This window comes from Notolepis coatsorum (assembly GCF_963971535.1).
Source record: "Notolepis coatsorum genome assembly, chromosome: 11".
NCBI classification, from domain to species: Eukaryota; Metazoa; Chordata; class Actinopteri; order Aulopiformes; family Paralepididae; genus Notolepis; species Notolepis coatsorum.
Genome location: NC_140175.1, coordinates 50,165,652 through 50,188,482, shown reverse-complemented (window position 1 = coordinate 50,188,482; position 22,831 = coordinate 50,165,652). Strand labels below are relative to the sequence as shown.

Genomic DNA, 22,831 nt, shown 5'->3' with positions numbered 1-22,831 from the left:
TGATTCGCAGACTGTGGATGGGGAATGTGATTGGGCCAAAGCAGAGTCACTCACAGACAGAGAGTCCAGTCACGCCGCGGGAGTCGGGACACATTCTTGTGTAACCCTTTCACTGCCACACCACGTCACTCCCAAATAAGAAAAACAGCTCAAAAATGTATTTTTGACTGTCGAAAACGAAATAAAATACTGCATTCCGCCTGCATTATGAATTTATGATGAGATAGTAACGAAATAGTAATGCACAGCCACTTGGACAAGTAACTGCAATCAGATTACTGGCTTTTAAAGATTAACGCGTTAGATTACTATTTTCGGGGGAAAGTAATCAGATTACAATAACGCGTTACTTAGTAACGCGTTACCGGCATCACTGATCGCGATATAGCCAAAATATATCGCGATATCATTTTTGGCCATATCGCCCAGCCCTACAATAGGCTAGAATGCCGTGAATTATGTCCCAGTAGCCACTACATACGTGTTTACGGGACACTATAGGTTTCAGGCATTTTGATTCAGAGTCTGACGGATTTCCCGTCAATTAGCTACCTGGTATAATATGATTTGTAGATGCATACAGATTGAAACTAAATTGAGCCAATCGGAGGCGTCAAATATCATGAAAAAGGCAATTTTTTTTCCTACCGCGGCTGCGCCAAGCAGAGTCATGGCGAGCAATAATGGCAGGACGCACGCAGCGACTCGAGATAAATGTATAATAATCGCAAGATACATTCAGACTGTTGGATCTAAATAAATGGATTTATGGACACATTTATGCCCGGACCACAAAGCTTATTGAAGGGTTAGCGGAGGTGCGACGGCTCTACCGGAGTCCGTCAGCCTGTTATATGAAAATGTAATAATACTTAATAGTAGAAACGCATGTCAGAAAACACGAGTCTTACAACAGTCGCCTTTTTTTCAGCCCTCGCGTGTCAATTCTCTCCTTGTTTACCGACGTCACATCCACCACCTGCTTGCACTAACGTTACGCACGCCTGCTATACCGATTAGCTAACGTTAGCATAATAACGTTAATGGAAGGAGTAAGACGGTCACTAAAAAGAAAACCCACCACGGTGTTCTCAGACGAAAAGGATGAGCGGCACCACCCAACAAAAGAAAGTTTCGAGAGGAATGGAAGTTTGAAGATAGCAGTGTTTCAAGAGACTGGCTAGGCTACAGTATGATGCGGGGGCTGTAGACAGTGGTGAGTTGTTAACTTGTTCCGTGTTCCGCAACTATGTCAAAAAGAAAAACAGAAACAACACATTTGTCATTGTCGTGTTACTTCACAGTACAAATACGTGAGTCCTCTGCTGTGGTTGTGACGAGTATCCTTTATTAGCTTAACTCCGTAGCAACATCACACAGGTGTATCTGTAGACAGTCACCTCCCCACCATATATTATCTCCCCACCGTATGTATCTTTTTTCTCCCACCCCCCCTAATGTACAGTCTCGTCCCCATCATAATGTATATAATCTCTGTTAGTAACAGTACTGTATATTTGCATATCGTATATGTCACAAATGTAACATTACTATATACCTGTAGTATGTCATGTATGTCCCTATACCATAAATGTTGTGTATGTCATAAATGTCACTATGAATTGAAAATGGGGGACCCTGATGTAAACAAGACAAACGTCTTTCTCTGGTCTGCATCCCCTTAACAATTGTGTGTATTGAGCCGTACTGTATTGTACCCATTCTGCAATCTGTTAAATATTGATTGATTGATTGTTATTAACAGATTGCAGAATGGGTACAATACAGTACAGCTCAATACACACAATTTTTAAGGGGATGCAGACCAGAGAAAGACTTTCCTCTTGTTTACATCAGGGTCCCCCATTTTCAATTCATCATAACATAAATATGACATACAGATAGACAATACTGCTACATCTATACATTTATGAGATTTACAAATACAGTATTGTTTGTGATACAATAAGAGTCTAAAAAAGAGAGTATAGGCGGTCGGGTGGCGTAGCGGAGATTGCGCTCATCACCAATGCAAGAGGCTGCAGTCTCGACTCCCGGAGTCAGCATTGCCCCACGGCTTGGGCCGGTCGTCATACTAACTCGTTTGGCTGAGTTAGGGGGAGGGAAGTCGTGGGTGGTAATCTGGCGTTGTGGACAGCGACGCCTACAGGTCAGGTCTGGGCGCCTGCTCGGCGAAAGGCAGGAAATGGTGAAGGCAGCGTGACTTCCCACGCGTTACGCTTCACCAATGAGAGTCCTCGCTGCCAGGTGAAAAAAGAGCCACTGGCTGTCTCCACATGTGTCGGAGGAAGCATGTGGTGGACTTCAGGGTTCCCTTGTACCGACCAGTAGGAGGAACATGCGCACAACAACCAGGTAGGGGAGGGGGGGAATTGGCATAACGACTAAATTGGGATGGGGAGAAAAATAGAAAAAATCTGGCGGGGAAAAAGAGGATTAAAAAAGAAAGAGAGTATATACATTTGATGAAGAAACTGTACATTGGAGGAGGTTGGGTGGAGGGGGGGCTGTACATTGGAGGTGGTTGGGTGGGTGGGGGACTGTACATTGGATTATAGACAAAACCGAAACAAGTAGGCTCCCTTAAAACGCTATTAAAAAAAAAATACAGTGGAGGTTAAAATAAGAATATGACTTGGCCTGAAAAAAAGTTCAGTCAGGAGATTTGTTTTGCTTTAATCCCTGAGGTTGAGGCGAGCAGATCTGCTAGCGATTGCTTTGCAGTAGCTCCTCCCCCTCAGAGCGAGTCTCGATAGTCTATTTCATTCATTGCCTCTCCTGTTCCCTTTCTATCAGAGTTCAAAAGGTAGGCGATACTGCCACCTGGTGATATTCGATCGTCATTGCAATTCCAACGTAGGTAGATGAATCATAGACACCTAGATGGCTCCGGCTGACCGTATAGAATGGGGATCAAAGGAAAATATCAAAGGATTCTGGCGCTCAACCGTTAGTGAGATAACCCGACTATAATCGGGTATGGCTGTGAAAGAGTTAAGAACGATTTTTTGTACATCTTTTTAAACTAATTTATGTTTGTACTCAGTTTTAGCTCTAACTCCACTCCACACTGTTCCACAAGTCCACCCCACAGATTGACATGCACATACTTTTCATTTTGGTTCTGACACTTGAGTATAAAAAAAGAAAATATGAAGTTTAGCTCTCCTCTCAGATTATAGTCACCTTCGCTTTCCCTGAACATCTTTTGTATATTTTTTGGCAACAGGTTATTTCTGGCTTTGTACATGATTTGTGTTGTTTTAAATGTGACCAGATCCATACATTTCAAGGTGTTTGATTTAAGAAACAGTGGGGTTGTGTGTTCTATATATCCTACCTTGTTTATTGTCCTTATTGCTCTTTTCTGTAATATGCATATTGGCTGTAGGGTGCACTTGTAGTTATTTCCCCAGACAGACAGTAAGACAGATACGGTAAAAACAGTGAACAGTATAAAGTGTGTAATGATTTATGATCAAATATGTGTTTAGTTTTCCCTAGAATTCCAGTGCATTTAGCCAGTTTAGCTTGGACATGGCTTACACAGGGTTTCCATCTTATTTTGTAGTCTATGATCACTCCAAGTGTATTCTCATAAACTCTTTCTATGTTTATTGTTTATCATCAGGTTTACCTGTACATTTGTGTTATGTTTTCCAAACAGCATGATCTTTGTTTTCTCCAGATTTAGTGATTTGTTTTTGTCGAACCACAATTTTAATTTATTCACTTCTGTAGTGATCATCCCCAAAATCTCCTGCTAATTTCCCCCAGAACAAAAGATATTTGTATCGTCTGCAAACAAGACCAATTTCTGTATTTTTGATACATTACATATATCGTTTATGTATAATATAAACCGTTTGGGACCTAATACTGACCCTTGTGGTACCCCACAAGTAATATCCATATAGTTTGATTTATGTTAAACTATTTGCACAAATTGTTTCCCGTTTATTAGATAGCCCCTCATCCAGCTCAACCCAATCCCCCTAATACCATACTTTTCTAATTTATTGAATAATATATCATGATCAATGGTGTCGAAAGCTTTTTTAAAGTACTGTAGGTACAATACTGACCTGGTCTGGATGCCTCTCCTACTGAATATAATAACAATAATAAAACAACTGTATTTATAGAGCGCTTTTCAAAACACATTTACAAAGTGATTATTTAGCATTTTCTAACATATTAACATGGGGGGATATCTGTAAAAGTATTCGGTCCACAAATCAGTGCCAGAGTGCAGAATTTGACCACCGCATGAAGCACCCTGCTGCTCAGCAGAGGAATCAGATGAAGCCAGTTGTCATATGGGAGGGGAGTGTTAATTATTACTTCTCCCACATAGATTTTTCCAGCCAAACCAGGGATATGAATCTGCAACATCTTGGAATACCGTATTTAGGCTCCCACCTCATGCACTCTAGAATCTGTGTTTTTTCTGTATATCACTCTGACCTCAGATTTATCACTAATGATAGATACGACACTCATCACTGTGTCCTTTATGAAGTTGGTTGGTCCTTGCTGATGGAGAGGTGAAACAAACACTAGCATTTGTTCATTTTTAAGGCCATTATTGGTAAGCTATCTCCTTATACTACATCATTATTGGAATGGAACTTTGGTACCTATGGAACCCGTTCTAGTGACTGGCGGGTCCTTAAGGTCCCTCAAGTTTGCTCGGAACAGGGTAAATCAGAATTTTGCTATGATGCCCCTAGCTCATGGAATGAACTCCAACAGTCCTTAACTCATTGACGGCCAAAAACGTAATATCTCGTGTTTTCGCCGCCAACGCTTGACGTCCAAAGATTTAATATCTCCTTTTTAAATCCTTTGATCTTCTTCCTTTGATCCCTGTTCTATACAGTCAGCCGGAGCCCTCTAGGTGTCCCTGGCTCATCTGCCTACGTTGGAATTGCAATAACGATCAAATCTCACCAGGTGGCAGTATCGCCTACCTTTTGAACTGGAATGGCTTGGTGTGGATACACCTATTCTCTTTTTTTTTTGCAAGGGCTCCTCCTCCTCTGAGACAGACACAGCGATCGCCTCAAGATTTTTTTGCCTGAAGCCTATTTCTCGTATAGATGAGTATAGACATATACACAGGTAATCGCGATGGCGATGCGATCACTGGGAATTATTCTTTTTGGAATACCTTCTGGCTAAGGTAAGGTATTCTATGTCTATTTTACCGAACCTGAAACATGTTTTTGTAACGATCACAGTGTCGTGCTCGACAAACACGATGGCAGTTTCTAGTTGAAACGACCCCCCCCCCTTGATGATTTTGTGAAGGCACATATGTACATGGTATATACCTTTGATTTGGGAGTAGTTGGGGTTTCAGGCGATCAACCAGAACGATTTGGGCTTATAGAGAGGTGTAGTGGTTACGTCATTTTCGTTTTTTCCTGTTCCACCCTCTGTGGAATGCAATATATTTCCCCATTGACCATTTCTAAATCGGCTAGTTTTAGATAAATAAAGCATTAACGTTGGCATGGTGTACCTTTCTGTGCCTATTTATCCACAATCTATAGCTCAACATGAAAATATTCGCAATTAATCGTAAAGGTAGCAAAATAACATTTGTTTTCGTTCGCTGGGAAACTACACTGCTATTTTGGCGCTGCTGACTGATGTCACCACAGTGTAGCCTCCTGCCTGTAGTCAGTCACAGACCTAGGATCAGATTTTCCTTACATTCCATAAGCTTAACAATTCGTACAATGGGAAAATAACTGACCATGAATCTGTGGCTAGTATCTGTATCACCCAACACTGGTGCTCCGTGATCATAGCCATTTATCTCTAAAGCTAACCACTATTTGTAAAAGCCACAACCACGTTACCATATTTGTATTTATAATTTAAATCATATAACGTTATTTCGCTGCATATTAAATCACTGTAAATACTAATGTAAATCATTGTGTCATTGTACATATTGTGTATAGTTTATAACGTTAGTAGCTAGCTAGCTTGCTAGTCGGCATTCCCAAAACTCCTAATATGCCCCGATTTAAAATGGTTCTCTCCTCTTTGTATACCTTTGTCCTCACAAACAAAGTATTCTGCCAGGGAACTTATGGACACGACAGTAGTAGTAGTTATAAGGTGTTTGAGCTTGTAACGTTAACGTTAGTTAGCTATCGTGGTAGCCCCTTTCGTGACCGAGTGCATCACAGTCACGAAAGGGGCTACTATCGTGCTATCAACATGCCGTGACGTGTAGCTAGCTAGCTTGCTAGCCGGCATGATGCGTGCAGTGCTTTGCCCCACAGGTCTGAGAAGAGGACCTGCACATTTTACTTGTTCCCAAAACTCCTCTACATGCCCCGATTTAAAATGGTTCACGACAGTAGACATGCTACGTAATAGCATTTAGCGGGGTAACGTTAACGTTAGCTAGCTAGCTTGGTACTATGACCCGTGATGGGGATAAGGCGACAGCCTAACAGACCAATAGCGCTGTGTACTGAACAGGCTGCCTAGTGGTAATTGTAGTTCTTTTTTTACGACAAATTAAAAACCTTATAACTACCTTTGTTTCAACCAAAAATGCTTAAACAATCATGTTAGTGGTAGAAGGGAACTCATTTTGTGCAAAAATGGAAAGCTTGCCAATGTTCATGCGGCAGAATTGTTACAATAGCCGATAATCACTCCTACAGTTCGGTCGGGGCGCCTGCTAAGCGCGGATAGGATCTAAGTGGGATAGTGTGATCCTTCCACACGCTACGCCCTCTCAGTGAGAATCCGCGCTGCCAGGTGAAAAGAAGCGGTTGATTGGCTGGACGTGTGTCGGAGGAAGCACGTGGTAGCCTCCACTCTCCCAGACCGACTGTGGGGGGTAAGTGCGCAGCGACCAGGAAGGGGATTGGGAATTGGCATAACGACTAACATTGGGATGGGAGAAAATCGGAGGAAAAAGGAGGGGGAAAAAGATAAAAAAAAAAAAAAAAAAAACAATAGCCGATAATCCATTTTCCCAATGATAAATCCCTATACGGGTGGAACAACCAGTGACGTCAGACTACACCTCCCTAATAGCGCGTCATATCTTGCGATCTATGGAAAAAGACTGGATTATTTTGGAAATGGGCGATGTTTAGCGTGTAATAAACTACAAACTACAGTGTGTAGAAATTAACTGATTAGTCAGTAATGGACTATGAACAATGTCAAATGAGCCATACTATTGTCTCCATAGCTATAATACAGAACACACGATGGGTCTGCAAACATCGCTAAAATGGTCAATAACGCTGGTGCCATTGAGTACAGATGGGGAAAGGACGTGGCCACCAAAGAGTTAAAGCTTGAGATTCTCCCCTCCGTTTCAGTTTAAAACCTTGATCTCCAACCATTGCCAATCAAGTTGTTTTAATTGATTGTAATCCTTACTCGTCTTATTGTTGTGATTTTATATGCCTTTACATTTTTTGCTTAATTCTGTATGTACACTAAACGTGACTGTAAATGAGGGAAACCTGTTGCCTTTCGAGTTTAAATAAATGTTTGAAATGAAATTAGGTGCGAGTGTAACGGAGGTACCGCATGTCTATCCACAGTCACGAGGGACTTGTATAGTGAAGTGACTGTGGACGTTAAGCGGTACTGTAAGTAAACTCACTCCCCAGAGGCATCCAGACCCAGTACTTAGAAGTGAATTCACCTCTTGGTACAGTGGTCTGTGATGCCGCCCGCGGCGTGGGAGACCGGGGTTCAACTCCCACTCAGGGCGATCCCTTAACACATTCCCTGCCACGCTTCTATCCATCAATGTATGATCACTGCCACCAGTCTAAGCCTATGGAGATGTTCACCTTCTTTGCAGGGCTATAACCTTTTAAATTGTATTGCTAAATTGACATTACTATGGCCCATTCAACATCGATTATCTATCATTCAGGATGTAGGAACGTTATACTTTTTCATTCATAGATTCATACGAAAATACCGTCTAGAATATAAATGTTATCGTTTTCTGCAGTAATTCCTAGAACGTGAGTTATAGGCATAAACGCATATATAGATTATCAACTGCCGTTTGTTGCCGATACACGTTATATTAAAAATTTCAACTGTACATGATCCTAAACGTTATGACTGATCATGCACGGATGAACGGGGGGGGGGGGGGGGGGTGTTGCTTATAATTCCGTGAGTCAGTAAATGCTTTATGTAGTATGGGTGACATATTGATCAGAGCAGTTTGCATTATTAATAAATAAACACTCACGCTGAAAATGACGTCAGCGTCCTCTTACCGTTCGCCGATGAGACTGGAGGAAAATGATCCCAATTATTTGACGGTGATCTACTCAATCCATTTCCGGTTTGTATAATAATAATAAACGCCCAAATCATATCGATTATTGAGTTATGGCAGCGATCCATATACACGACGTGGCACTCACATATTGTCCCGCAACAATATGTGAGTGCCGGACGCATTTGCCCGGTGCACCGAGATCACCAGAGATCCATTTCCGGTTGTAACTCGCCGATCATCCACCAGGCGGCAGTATTGAAGCGTTGCAGAGTTGTGCAGGCTCCCACTGCATCAGACCAGGCTCCGTGAGGGCATTCTGAATACCATGGCGAAAAAATGAAATATGATCTCAATAACGTCGTACGCCGTGGAATGGCAGAATTAGCATGACCTTGAAACACGTTGTATGACGTTTATGGCGCAGGATGTGTTAACAGGGGTCGAATCGAAACAAACACAATGCAGAGCGAGATCACACCGGCTACATGAGCATAACCGACCTGGATTCTAACCTGGGTCCCTGCAAAGGAAACCAAGCCAAGGAAGATATTAGGCTACTAGGCTTCAGGCCATGGGAGATATTACTTATATGCTTCAGGCCAAGGGAGCTATTAGGCTTATAGGCTTCAGGCCGAGATATATTAGGTTTACAAGGCTTCAGGCCAAGGGAGACATTGCACTTACTAGGCTTGCTTCAGGCAGAGGGAGATATTAGGCTCACTAGGCTTCAGGCCAAGGGACACACAGTATTATTAGGCTTACTAGGCTTCAGGCAGAGGGAGATATTAGGCTACTAGGCTTCAGGCCAAGGGACATACAGTATTAGGCAGAGGGCAGAGGGAGATATTAGGCTACTAGGCTTCAGGCAGGGCTACTCTGCTACACAAACATTTTTTTTTGATCAACTTTTTCTCCCATTTTCTATATTTTTCTCCCATCCCAATTTCGTAACATCCAATTCAACCCTCCCCTGTCACGAACACTGTTTCTTGCCTCCCACAAGCCGGCTGCAATGTGGACTAAGTCATACATAGCACAAGTCCCCTCCGGTACTTGAGGTAACAGCAGTCGCATCTTTTCACCTGCGCAGCTCGATCTCTCAGTGGCGAGGAGTAACGCGTGGGAGGCTCACGCTGCCCCCGACACTTCCTGATTCTACTGCGCAGGCGCACCAACCGACCTGTAGGAGTCGCTGTCGACAACGCCCAATCCCCACCCATCAGTTTCCCACCCCCTAATACGGCCAATGTGTATTAGTACGGACGACCAGCTAAACTGAAAGCAAATGTGGAGTGCTGGGCTCGAACAGGCAAGCCCAGCGTCTCCAGATTTCGTGGCGAGCGCCTTGCCCACTACGCCACGTAGCCGCCCTCTGCTACACAAACATAACATGTCGGTGTCTAATACAACACAGGGTCGTCCTAGAGGCCCACCAAGCTAAGACACATACAGGGGTGTAAAAAGTACCCAGAAATGGGGGCGCTCCAGTAGCACACCATATAGCGCGCTAAGTCGCAAAGCGGTCATCCCGGGTTCGCTTCCCACACCCGGTGACCATTTGCCGCATGTCTTCCCTACTTCTCCTACCGTTCTCCCTCTCTCGGTCCTGCGTGGCCAGAAAAATTTAAATAATCGTAATTTTTTTTAAAAAAAGTACCCCGAAATTATATGGGTACCGTCTCAAAATCTTACTCAAGTAAAAGTCAGAGTATCCAGCTAAAAACACACTTGAGTAAAAGTAAAAAAGTTTCTACTTTTAAATGTACTTAAGTACTAAAAAGTTAAAACAAAAACTTTTTTTTTATTCCGGGGCAATGAAATGTTCCGTTTCATCCTCTTCATCACTCATACTATCATTTGTGGCCATCTTCTGTAGCTCGTCACTCTGACTGTCTATTCTTCTGATAGCAGGTGTTTAATCAAAGATCCCCACTTTCTAGTCTTGCACAAGGACCAATCAGCATGGGTATGGGCGGGTTAATTTTCCATTGATGGGGATTTGATTGGCTGTTTGTAAATAAAGTGCGGACGCAGGATTAATAAAGTTAACGTTAGTTCGGCCAGAGAAACAAATATACTAATTAAAATTGTTGGACTTGCGAGATTTGTACTTCCAAAACAGTACTTAAGTATACAATTACTCAAGTACTTTACACCCCTGGACACATACCATCCTAGAGGCCCACCAAGCTAAGACACATGCCATCCTAGAGGCCCACCAAGCTAAGACACATGCCATCCTAGAGGCCCACCAAGCTAAGACACATACCATCCTAGAGGCCCACCAAGCTAAGACACATGCCAGTAGTCAGTTATCTGCCTGGTAAAGTAGAAATACCTTAAAATATGTGTATTTTACAAAAAACAACAACAAATGCAATTAGTATAAATACTAGATTCTTTATTTAAATATTTTACATCTTTCAAAACATATTTACAGAAATCAGACCTGCATTTGGTACACACAGTACACACTAGTGTATCTCTCAAACACACAAACAGTTTGCTGGAAGTAAGACAATCATACCTTGTATTGACAGCAGAAGCACCTTTTGAAAAATGACCTCAGAGGAAGAGGACAAGGAGAACGTGATGTTTCCATACATGGATTTATTTGTGGCAGCCCACCACAATATCAGACAGGCCCACCGCAAATAAGATCCCCAAACTCGCACATCAACATTGACAGTACAGTCTTTAAAAAAAATGTCACTGCTGAATGCATGTCTTACACACTGCAGATAACCAGTAGGAAACACTGGAGCGATAGGGATAAATATCAACATTAAACACCGAGCGACAGGACCGAGACGATACAAGCAAGAGGTGCCAGGGAAGACCTCTGGCTCCGACAGGTCTGAGCCCCACACCATGCCTCCACATCACAGGTCTACTCCCCCACAATTTAAATCCTTTGAGGTGCTCCATCAAACCCATGGGATTAGAATTATGAGAACTCTACATGATTCTAATGATGACGGAACAGTGGCTGCTGGTCACCGAAACGAGTTCTAGAAATTCCAAAATAGAATGCTGTGGAAATGTTTGTAAAAAGCCTCACACCTCAAAAGGGATATCCTGGCTCGCCAGTGATCTATTCTCTCAATAGTAAATGGGACACCAACACCTTTTTAAGTTTTGTTGGTTGTTTCTTTACCAGACAGGAAACATGTTTGTAGAATCTATCCCACATTTCCCCTAAAATGACTTGTTAGCATTGTAAGCAGTGAACTAAGAGGTGCCACTAGCCACTACCAAGGGTTGGATATGGAATACCAACAAGCAATTGTATGGAACTGAAGGATAAAAGTATAATCTCCCACCCTACAATATTACAAGTAACTACCAAGGGTTGGATGTGGAATGCCAACAAGCAATTTTATGGAACTGAAGGATATAAAAGTATAATCTCCCACCCTACAATATTACAAGTATCAGGTGAAGATGAATATCTAAATAAACTTAAAAGTCCTAAGTATCCCTTTAATCCTCGTCTACACATGAAATTAGTTTATCCTCTATGCACCAAACATTCCTTCTTACTCAGGGAGAAAACATTTGCATATAAGAGTCACCATTGTATTTTTGAGCATTTGCCTTTCAGCGACCATATAAATAGCTATTAGGGGTTCCTCAATGAGGAATTCTAAGACAGGACATGTTATGTGTCTGGTGAAGAAGAAAAACGTTGCTTATAAAATGACATTTTCATACAGAAGTGCAGTGTGGTTGAGCAGACGGTGATCTAGTGGAGGCTGTGGCTGGTGACAACTCAGAATGAACACACATCTGCTAACAGCTGAACACATTGTGCATACAGTAGGCCAGATAGCATCCAGGAAACGGTCTCAATGAACAACACAAGGAATAAACCATTACAATTACTTCATGTACAGAGGTACTAGGAGCCGTTGTAGAACTCCCAACACTATATTTACTGCCGTGTTGCTCCAGCCCCCGGATGGAGAGGAATGATTTGAAAGACCCTGCAGGAGAGGTGCCGGGTGAGGAGTGGTTGGAATTCAACGACTGCTACCCGCTGTGCGATTTCAGTATCTTAACATTTTAACCATAGATATAGAATGTATTCATATATGTAATAATTATATATCTAAAATATTCAATTTCTATGGTTTTGAAAAAATATATATTTTTGAAGATCAAACTACAGTGACAGTATTGGTCTCCAACGACACCCGACAATACTGGCAGGACAACAGCAGTGCCCTAGCGACATGGCCTGTGTGCACAGGGCAGGAAATTAACCTCACCATCCATCAGACACAGTGGACAGTCATGGTGCCTTCCAGTGTACATGGTATTCTGGTCAATTACAAGTACAGTAAATTGCACCCACATGACCGACCTACCAGTTTACCAACTGTAAAGTAAGTGTTACCCTCAACTTCCTTCATGTTAGAATGGCAAAACAAGCTAAACCACCTCAGATTATCTTCTTCACTGTGACTAGAAAGGATCATGAAGCAGCTATTCATCTCATTGGTGTACAAATTATGACATCACCTAGTACAAAAGAAGTTGGGTCACGTAATAACTTAACCAATCATTACGTTTACCAAAATCACCCAAATGTACTATCAATTCCAAAAATCACCAGGAACTTCCAATAATTTACGAGCTGAACTACTTTTTAGAATAGAAACAAAAGACCAAATTATGGTTGTTCACCTGCCAAAGAGAGTAGATAAACTTAGCAGCCACAGCTGGAATTTACCAGCATTTAGATGGTTAGTGTTAATTTCCCCACCCTGGACATATGGCTTTCCATCTTTGGTTTTCTAAACCTGCCTTGCAGCTTCTCACAGATAAGTCACAACCATCAAACAACCACTGTTCTAAGAACTTTAGGCACACAAGAGACATCTTCATGAGTCTCTGAGCAAGTGCGCCCCCTATAGACCACCTCAGTCACTACATGGCTGAAAATTAATGGCGTTCGTCTTTCCCAGTTATAAAGGCCTGCATTTGTTCAGCATTTACAACTGAATTAAACAGGAATAGACAGGGATCCACATCCAACCACCATGACTTCAGAATACTATAGAGGAAACACTGCTCTGAAGGTCGGGACAGAAACAGCTTAGAAAGTATATGTATGACACATGGTATATGTATGAACATACCGAACGTAGGACAGTTTTGCTTGGGGGCACAATAATGATCTTGTACCTCGCAACTAATGAGGAACAATATGTTGACCCTGGAATAACCATCAGCTGCTCAAGTCTCAGACCTGATGTCTCAGGGGGATCCTTCCAGAACGGCTCCTACTTCACTTCCAACGACACCTTCAATAAACTATCCATCTGACTCTCAAATCGCCATGTTCTACCTGATTACCTCTAAAAGTGAACTACCAGTTAAATAATATTTGTTCCTATGCTTCATTAACATGCAGTATAGTTCCTCAATAGTTCTTAGGTACTTATTATTATTTGTGCTTACAATATTGCTGATTGTTACCAGGATTCGGGTAAATTCATCCTCACTTCAAATCAGGAATTACAGTTCAGGAAACAGACTTTATTCAAATTTCACAAACATTTTAAATCTCGTGGCATGAGAAGGTTGTCCTAACCAGCGAATGTAAGGCCCAATCCGGAATCCAGAAGTAAACAAATAGGTAGCCCCACCACCAAAAACAGGAATGGATACTCTATTTCTCTTGATATAAGAGGTAATACTAAGCTCCAGATACTTTTTATTTAATTGTATTTTGCAGGTGAAAAAGGTTTGTTTAACAACATTGTTTGTAACCACTGGAGTAAAACAGACCTATATTTGGATTTAATAAAGTTCCAAAAAGCTTATTTTCCATCTACAAATCAAGCTAATCAAGAATATACAGTTATGAATACCCCCCCCCCAAAGGAAATCCTGATTGGGGCTTTAAATAATCTAGAATGAATGATCCGTTGTTAGCAAATAAGGTCCGACTTCCATTTACAGTTTGACCTAGTTGAATTGAACATGAACTGACCCCAATCCTGGTTCTAACAGAGAAAGATAACAGACCTAAAAGTTGAGTGTCATCTTTGGTGCGCGTTCTTTGTAACTAAAGTAAAGTAGTGGTATCGGTATGATCAGGACAGACGGAGCGGGACTCTAACAGCACCAGGGCAGAACCGTCCGGGTCTTTGATCGATGTGAATGAATACAAATCCAGCAACACACATTTAAATACACACATTTACAATCGTGATAACCGAGGTGACATAACATACACAAGTTTGAATTACAAAACAGAAGCAGCGAGTAAAAATGGAGGGAGAGAGAACTGAAAAACATCAACACGAGATCACACACTCCGATCACACACGCAGATACTATAAATCTGGGGGGAGGGGTCTTAAACAAGCACAATGTCTCAGTTAAAACTAAAAGTGTTCATATTACAGCCTCTCAAGTGTCATTCATAATCACAGAACATCAACTGGTATGGCTGAGAGAAATCCATAACAACCAAAGTCCCAAGTTTAATTTGAGGAATTCTTCAGAACATCAAGAATGACCATATTTCACTATGACGCTGCTCTGTAAACAGACCCGCCTGGTGGAGGATGAGAAGTTACTGGTCATAATGAATTATTTATGTTTGGTAAATTACGAGACAAGGCTTAGATGTGATGTCTATCAGGTGGTTTCACAACAACGACTACAACTGAAAATGAAGAGGATTTTTTATAATGTGTCAATAAAGTCATTTCACTACAGTTCCAGTTACTATGGCTTGTTTACATAGTAATATCATAGTGAAATAGGGCAATTCCATTACACCTGGCTGGGACACAGAATGGTGCATGGGAAAACAGCCTAGGCTGGATCCCATTCAGGCATTCTTTGTGCCTAGCCAGTGCACTACAGTACACCCTCAACCCCCGAGGGAGCAGGTAGTGATAAAATCCTTTCACTTCATACCCAAATATGTCCCACAATGTAATGCACTGTGTTGCCTTTTGTTGTTATTTTTTTTTAAGACTGAGGCAACAATGGAACATACTTACTAAACAAAATTAAACACATTGAGAAAATAACGTGATAATCGAAATGTGCTTTTATGTTGAGTAAACGTACAATGCACTGCAGCCTGAGGTGTAAATGTGAGTTTTAAATTCATGGCGATCTCTCACAAGGACTCTTTCAAATAAATGCTTATTACACGTAATTCGCACGGCAGTTTGTCGCAGCAGCCTCTGCTCCGTCGCACAAAGTGACCCTCGTAACGATCCGAGGGTTTGAATGAGAAGCGAACGAGATCCAGCCCTATTCCGTTTCAGGATGACCCCCCCCCCCCCCCCCCCCGACTGTCTAGTTTGTCCTGAAACTCAGACGCAAGAAGACACTTCAAACCTTAACTCTTCTAAAACAAAAATGACAAGTTATAAAAATAAATCTTCTTTACACTTCATACCTGACCTATCATAGCGGTTGTAAGCATTCCCAGACGCTAGCCTTTAGCTTTGCGAGATAGATAACACGTATCAATGTTAAATATGACATGCATTCAAACAACAGCTTGCTCTTTCACACACTCAACACACACTTCTCTAAACGTGTGACGGTCTGATTCGTGGTTCAAACTGAAGTCAAGGGTTGGAGACACCGTTTGTTTTCTCACTATTTCATGGTTGGGTGAATTTGACAGCAGTCTACAAGATGTGTGAATAGGGGACTGTATTAAGTATGGCTGCCCCATTAAAGATGTCACTCGGTCCTCCTAATGCAAAATATTTAGCACATCCTCTTTTCCTGTTGGCTAGCATTAGCGCTACCATTAGCTACCAAAGACCATCTAGCGTTAGCTGTATATATTTGGTAGCACAGCAGCTCTAATGTTTGGTAGAAAATGTTATCTCTAACAGCCAAAGAGGATGCTAGACGCTTTGCATTGTGGGATAGATGGACAATTTTGAATGGCTTCAAACATTGGCAGTCGGAGCAGGTGGAGCTCCAGAATAGAATGAGCTGATTGAACGTGCTGTAGATGGTAAATTCCTCTACAGTACTCGCATGGATGCGAATGGTAAGTGTCCAATGACCCATCGTCCAAAACAATGGCTGCTGGGAGGATGATCATTAAAGTAAAAAATATATATATATAAAAAAAAAAAAGCTTTGAGCAGTTTTAATACAACTACTCACAAATACACCATGTGACCAGAAAGCTGTAGTAGACATTCTTTGCCCCCAAATATCCCCTCTTTTTGAGCCATGAACCAGACAGAACACACACCCAAGGACCTTCTGCGGACATGATGCACAACTACCATACTACTGAATATACACACGGCAAGCCTCTACCTCCTCCGAGCCAGTGGAAGAACATCCACTCAGCAAACCTCTACCTTCTCTGAGCCAGTGGAAGAACATCCACTCAGCAAACCTCTACCTTCTCTGAGCCAGTGGAAGAACATGCACTCAGCAAGCCTATACCTTCTCTGAACCAGTGGAAGAGAGGGATTGATAAAGCTTGCTTTAAGATTCAGTAAAGTATTCTGTGTGCATTGTCCACAATAGCAACATAATGAAACTTCTACATTAACAACCTCAGCAAAGACCATGTGAAGGCCACTACATACCCCCTGAAATCACAAGGAACAATATTTACAACTTAAGAGGACGTGTGCACTGAGTGACCATTGCTTTACCCTCAGCCGTGTGACTCAACATTAAACCCGAGCTTCACAGACACTTTATTCAGAGGCTGAATTAGGGGATTGATTAGGATTCGTTTTTTTAAGAGCACTTCTATCACCAAACACTCAATGTAATTAGGAATTAATTTCTTGGCATATCGATATCTAGAGCCATGATCGAAATCAAATCAACTCCTAACTCACTCAGTCATCAGTAACTCACTCATGGTTAGCCACTCTGCCCCTAATGGCAGCTCACTCTGTGCCCAAATTTCTTAACCTCGTTTTATTTTCTTTATTTAAAATTTGTATTATTATCATTATGTTAGATCTCCCTTTCGGAGAAAAGTGGACAATGTCTGTCATTTATCTCCAATGACCACGATCTGAGCCTATCTAGTTTATAAAAGTAATGGATCAAATTGGTACCCAGTACAGAATTTCGTTGTCTCTGGCGGCCATTCGGTGTCCCTCCTATTCCCTTCAGTTAAATTTGAGACCCAAAATGGTGCCTGTGATAACAACCTATTGGAATTTGGCAGTGAAGCAGTGGCATCGGTGCCTCGCTACTAGACGGCTGCAACCAAAGATTTCCTTCAGGTTAGTTGGTAAACGGCAGCGAGCACTTCCAACATTCCCAGGCCCAGACACTGAGCCCCCTCTTCCTCACCCAGCCCAGTAAGCCCACCACCACCACCAACAACTTAACATCCATACCTCCATTTTCACACAACTGGTTATAGACATAAAACAGGTAAGCCAACAGCTAACACACTTAACAACACAAACACTACCTCTACCCTCCAGAAACCCAGAATAACCTATAGAATACCAGTCTTTCTTAACAGGACTGCACAGTTAGCCCTCAGCAGTCAGTCACAGTATCTTCCGGGTACATTTGACAATTAAGGATGAAGCCATCCTGGCGCTGGTGCTATAAGGCTCATACCAACCTAAAGAAGGGAATATATTGGTATAAGAGACTTTCCCACTAAAACCTGATACTAAGAGCTGTGATTATCAGCAATCAAAGCAAAAGTAACGAGGATGTGACTCTAGTAGATCAATAATAGTGGATAGTGCATCTCTGGCAGACGTCATGCAGTGGAATATAAGAGTCTGAAGGATTTGTGACGACTGACCATGATTGACTTGACACAAACATAAAATCAAAACAAGGGAAATATAGCCAGCACTCTCAAAACAAGAAAATGTGAATGAACTGTGTCTTTAGTGAGCAGACAACATGAAAATGCTATTGGCTGCTGAATAAAGAGACTAGGGCTGTCCCCTCATAGTCCACTGGTCGGTGGCTTTGGTCTTACTTGACCATAACTTTGTTAGTCGATGCTTAAGCTTTCTTCCATGCTGAATAAGTTATTTCATGAAAAATGATAAGTACAAGTCTGGTAAGCTCTAGATTTTAAAGGGTCCTTCTGCATTATTGCATAATTTTACAGATTTGTCAATTAATCAACAAATTCTATGACTATTAGTCGACTAATAATAATGTATTTAGTGCTGGGTATTTCCCCGGTTTTTGCAGGTTCTTCTCATCTGTATAGTGAGTTGAGCAGCACCAGCCTGTACAACATAACAGCATCCCCTCAACATGCCTGCTCTCAGGAACAATATGGAGGAAGGTAAGCGGGACTTGTCTGGCAGAGGAGTGTATGTCGTTGGGGGGCGGGGGCGGGAGCGACGCTGCCTCGGTCAGCTGGCAAGAAGCAGGAAGTCTGAGAGCAATGAGGGTGGAAGACTGAAGGGAAGGACGGGAGCTGGAAACACGCAGGCACACACACATACATACACACACACTCATACGTACATACATACATACACTCATACACACATTTAGTCTGTGTATTCAGCCACTATGGACAGCAGTACAGTGATGTCATCAGGCTTCCCTCCTGTAAAAAACAGAGAGAATAGAAGAGTCAGCTGGTTGAGTCCAGAGGTTCCCCAGTCAGCCTACTGAGTCCAGAGGTTCCCCTGCTGTGCCCAGAGGTTCCCCAGTCAGCCTACGGAGTCCAGAGGTTCCCCTGCTGTGCCCAGAGGTTCCCCAGTCAGCCTACTGAGTCCAGAGGTTCCCCAGTCAGCCTACTGAGTCCAGAGGTTCCCCAGTCAGCCTACTGAGTCCAGAGGTTCCCCCGTCAGCCTACTGAGTCCAGAGGTTCCCCAGTCAGCCTACTGAGTCCAGAGGTTCCCCAGTCAGCCTACTGAGTCCAGAGGTTCCCCAGTCAGCCTACTGAGTCCAGAGGTTCCCTTGCTGTGCCCAGAGGTTCCCCAGTCAGCCTACTGAGTCCAGAGGCTCCCCTGCTGTGCCCAGAGGTTCCCCAGTCAGCCTACTGAGTCCAGAGGTTCCCCTGCTGTGCCCAGAGGTTCCCCAGTCAGCCTACTGAGTCCAGAGGTTCCCCTGCTGACCCCAAAGGTTCCCCTGTGGACTCGCTAGCATGGAGCAAGGGATGCATTGAATCATATCCTGGGTGTTGGTAGGTGCAGCTCAAGGACACTGCTGAAGGTGCAACCTACCTGGACATCTTACAAATATATTAGCACCGTTTTCCCACAATAGATGGCTATTGGTGGTGGAGGAGACAAGCTACCCTCTACATTGTAAAGATCTAATATATGAAACTGTTGCTGCCATCTTGACCAGCAATGCCTGGAAGCGATATTGTATCTAAAAAGGGAATAAGGATAAATGAATCAGCATCCTTACCTCTTACATTCAGGCCATTGGCACAGGCGAACTGTGCGAAAGGAGACATGTAATTGGGGTCATAGGCAAGATCATGAGCCTGCTTGGCAATGCTCTGAGCCGTCTGCTGGATGCTGTCATAGTTGGCACTCTGGAAGACAAAACAACAGTCATTCCAACATAAGAGAGGTAACAGGTGAGTTTAGGTTTCTAAAGATCCACACACCTTCCTTAAAGGCTAGATGAAAGAGTGAAGGTCTGTATGAATGGATGATTTGATTACAGATCCCCATTAGCTGGTGCCATAGCAACCAGCTAGTTTTCCTGGGGTCCACAAAAAAAATAAAAATACAAAAAAATACAAAAACAATTATTATTGCAAAACAAAATTATTAAAAGTCAGTACTCAACACACAATACATAATGAAACTAACAATTAAGATGGCTAAAATTACATGCAAGCAAAGAAACAGAAAACAAACAAAAAACATACTTTACAGTGTTATACAATTTATGATTATATTTTTTAAAGTGAATCTACTGTAAATGCAGCAGAGGTTTTGAGGCCGGTTATTCCAAAGAGTTAATGCTCTAAAAATAAAAGATCTCCTTAAAGCGTTGGTTTTTGGACCTGGCAATTCAAGCTGCCCACTACTGGAACCTCTAGTGTAATGATCATGCACAGTATTACTATACACAATCTGTATAAAAACAGGAGTTTTACTGCTCATGACCAACTTGAACAGCACAAGTCAGCTGCGCCGCTGCCAGTGAATTCCCCTACCAAAGAGCCCTGGGCCCTCATTTATCAATGGTGCGTACGCACAGATATGTGCGTAACACGTGCGTACGATCATTTCTAAGCAAAGTGTAGGACTTATCAATTTGAACGTGTGCTTGACTTTGCGCGTATATATACGCACAGGTCAGACCGTGCGTACCTGGCACCCAGCGGTAGAATAGGAAGACTGCAGGGTCTGCAGCACGGAAATAAGCTTTCGTGCATTACACTGGCGTGTTCGGTATGACCCGTAATTCATTATAGTTAATTGTAAAATATGACAGTAGCGTAATTATTGTCAAACCCTATAAATAGCATTTGGAATAAGTCTTTCTTTCCGAATGAAGCAGCATGGTTTATATATAGCGTTATCGGAATACTACGGAGTGCACTGACTGCGCTCTGCGGAGAACTGTTTTCAGAGATAGGGCAGTCTATTTGCAGAGAGAACATAATATTATAGAGTCCGCTATACCCGAGACACATTCTCCTTGATTTGTAGAGCAATTTGGGACACAACTTAAGTGTGGAACAAAAGGCACATGCCATCCCCATGCACACATTCAAGTCCTCTCCACCCTCGGGTCTTTGGCCACCGGCACAGTCGATCGTGATATATTGGAGATGGCTCGAGCAATGGACTGTTACTGTACCACCCATAGCTGTCAAAGCTCCATCACAAATTATGTGAATAGACAGGGATTCCACTCAGTCAATGTTGCGATGTGCATTTGGCTGATACATGTCGTTGCTGGTGACCGGGAGGAGGCACGCATTGTATTGAATTAAATTGTAATACTGGGGTATCTGTAATTAAAATATCAATGATCGGGGTTATCCACTGAAGCCATAGTTAATGACTGACCAACCCAACGAACGACCCAACAGGAGTGCAATTAGAACGGGCTCACGCGCGAACAAGAGCCCTTTAGAGTGCAGTTGGCCTGCTTGTTTGGTACAGGGGGGCAGACGCAGAACACCCACCTCCAAACACGTTTAAATATTGTTTAACACTATGGTCGCCAAAAACGCCTTACCACGTCATTCCCCGCCATGCTCATTCTGCCAAAGACGCCGTACCACGTCTTTGATATCAATATTTCAAAAATCTGTGATCGCAATCATATTTCTCCCCCGGAGACTTGAGATCTACTGTTGATCCCCTCTCAACTCTCCAACGGTTCAAGAGCGCCATCTGGTGGCCGATCGGCGGATCGCCCAAACCGGAAACAGGAAACGGAAGCTGGTGCTCATTCCAATTCGGTCCGATCACTCGCTAATAGTCCCAGGACTCAAGCTAGACACAATGGATAGCAATCCGTTACCAATAACTCGATAAACAACATGATTTGGACATATATACTATTATACAACCTGGAGATGGATCGCATATTTCTACATCCCATAATAGGAATATTTCTGCTCCACGCTCATCGCCCAACGCTACGAGGAAGCTACGGTAAGTTTCAGCGTTATTTTTTAACGTGTTCGATACAAACTGCTCTAATGATCATATCACCCACACTAGATGAATCATCTAACGTTGGCCACGGAATTATAAACGACCCCCCCCCCCATCCGGTCAACATCAGATGATAAGTAGTAACTTCTAGAAGCACGTCCATTTGAAATTTTGTATTACGTTCTGGAGAATGCTGCAGAAAACGATAAAAACATACTTAGACTTTAGACCGTATTTTAGTATGAATATGTGAATGAAAAAGTATAACGTTGCTACACCCTGAACAATAGATACTTGACGTTGAATGGGCCATAGTAATGTCAATTTAGCAATACAATTTAAAAAGTTATAGCCCTGCAAAGAAGGGGAACTTCTCCATAGACAAATAGAGCTGGCGTGGGATGGTTTATTGTGAATATAAGCCTGGCGACCAAAGTGTTAAAATGAAAAGCGAAATACTATTATTTTGTGTGTCATGTTTCCAAATAAGATTGGTCACAACGAAATGCTTTCTACTTCAATTTGTTGGTTAGAATAGATGACCTCCGTTGAAACTTCCCTGAGACTAACAGTCTATTTGTGCACAGACGTGATGGAATTCAAGTTCGCGTTTTTATTGATCACATAGGCAGGCTACACATGGCGTATATGCAGGCTATACATGGCAGTGAGATTCATTGTTATTGTATGCTCTCGTATTATTGTTATAGTATATGCTATTGTCAAGAAAGGAAGTACATTATTTTCAATCGTGGCTTTAATTCGTATAGCCGAGAAGCAGTCTCCTATCAGCTTCATTAATCCCGACCCGTCTCAGCCACATGCATAACTGAGACCGGCTATGGAAACAAATCATAAATAGACTACTGTAAATAAAATAGCCTATAATATTATAAAGGATAGGCTATAT

The 22,831-nt window shown here is 42.4% G+C and overlaps 1 protein-coding gene across 1 annotated transcript in view; it reads right to left on the bottom strand.

Moving 5' to 3' along the window:
- Positions 1-15,625: 15,625 nt before the first annotated feature.
- Positions 15,626-22,831, bottom strand: part of LOC311236390 (protein phosphatase PTC7 homolog) — a 44,540-nt gene continuing 37,334 nt past the window's right edge. The window contains exons 5-6 of the mRNA XM_084324058.1: positions 19,700-19,829; positions 15,626-18,887 (exon numbers count right to left, since the gene is read on the bottom strand). Of these exons, the coding sequence (XP_084180184.1) occupies positions 18,829-18,887; positions 19,700-19,829 (189 nt within the window). The 3' untranslated portion in view covers positions 15,626-18,828. The remainder of the gene's footprint in view (positions 18,888-19,699; positions 19,830-22,831) is intronic.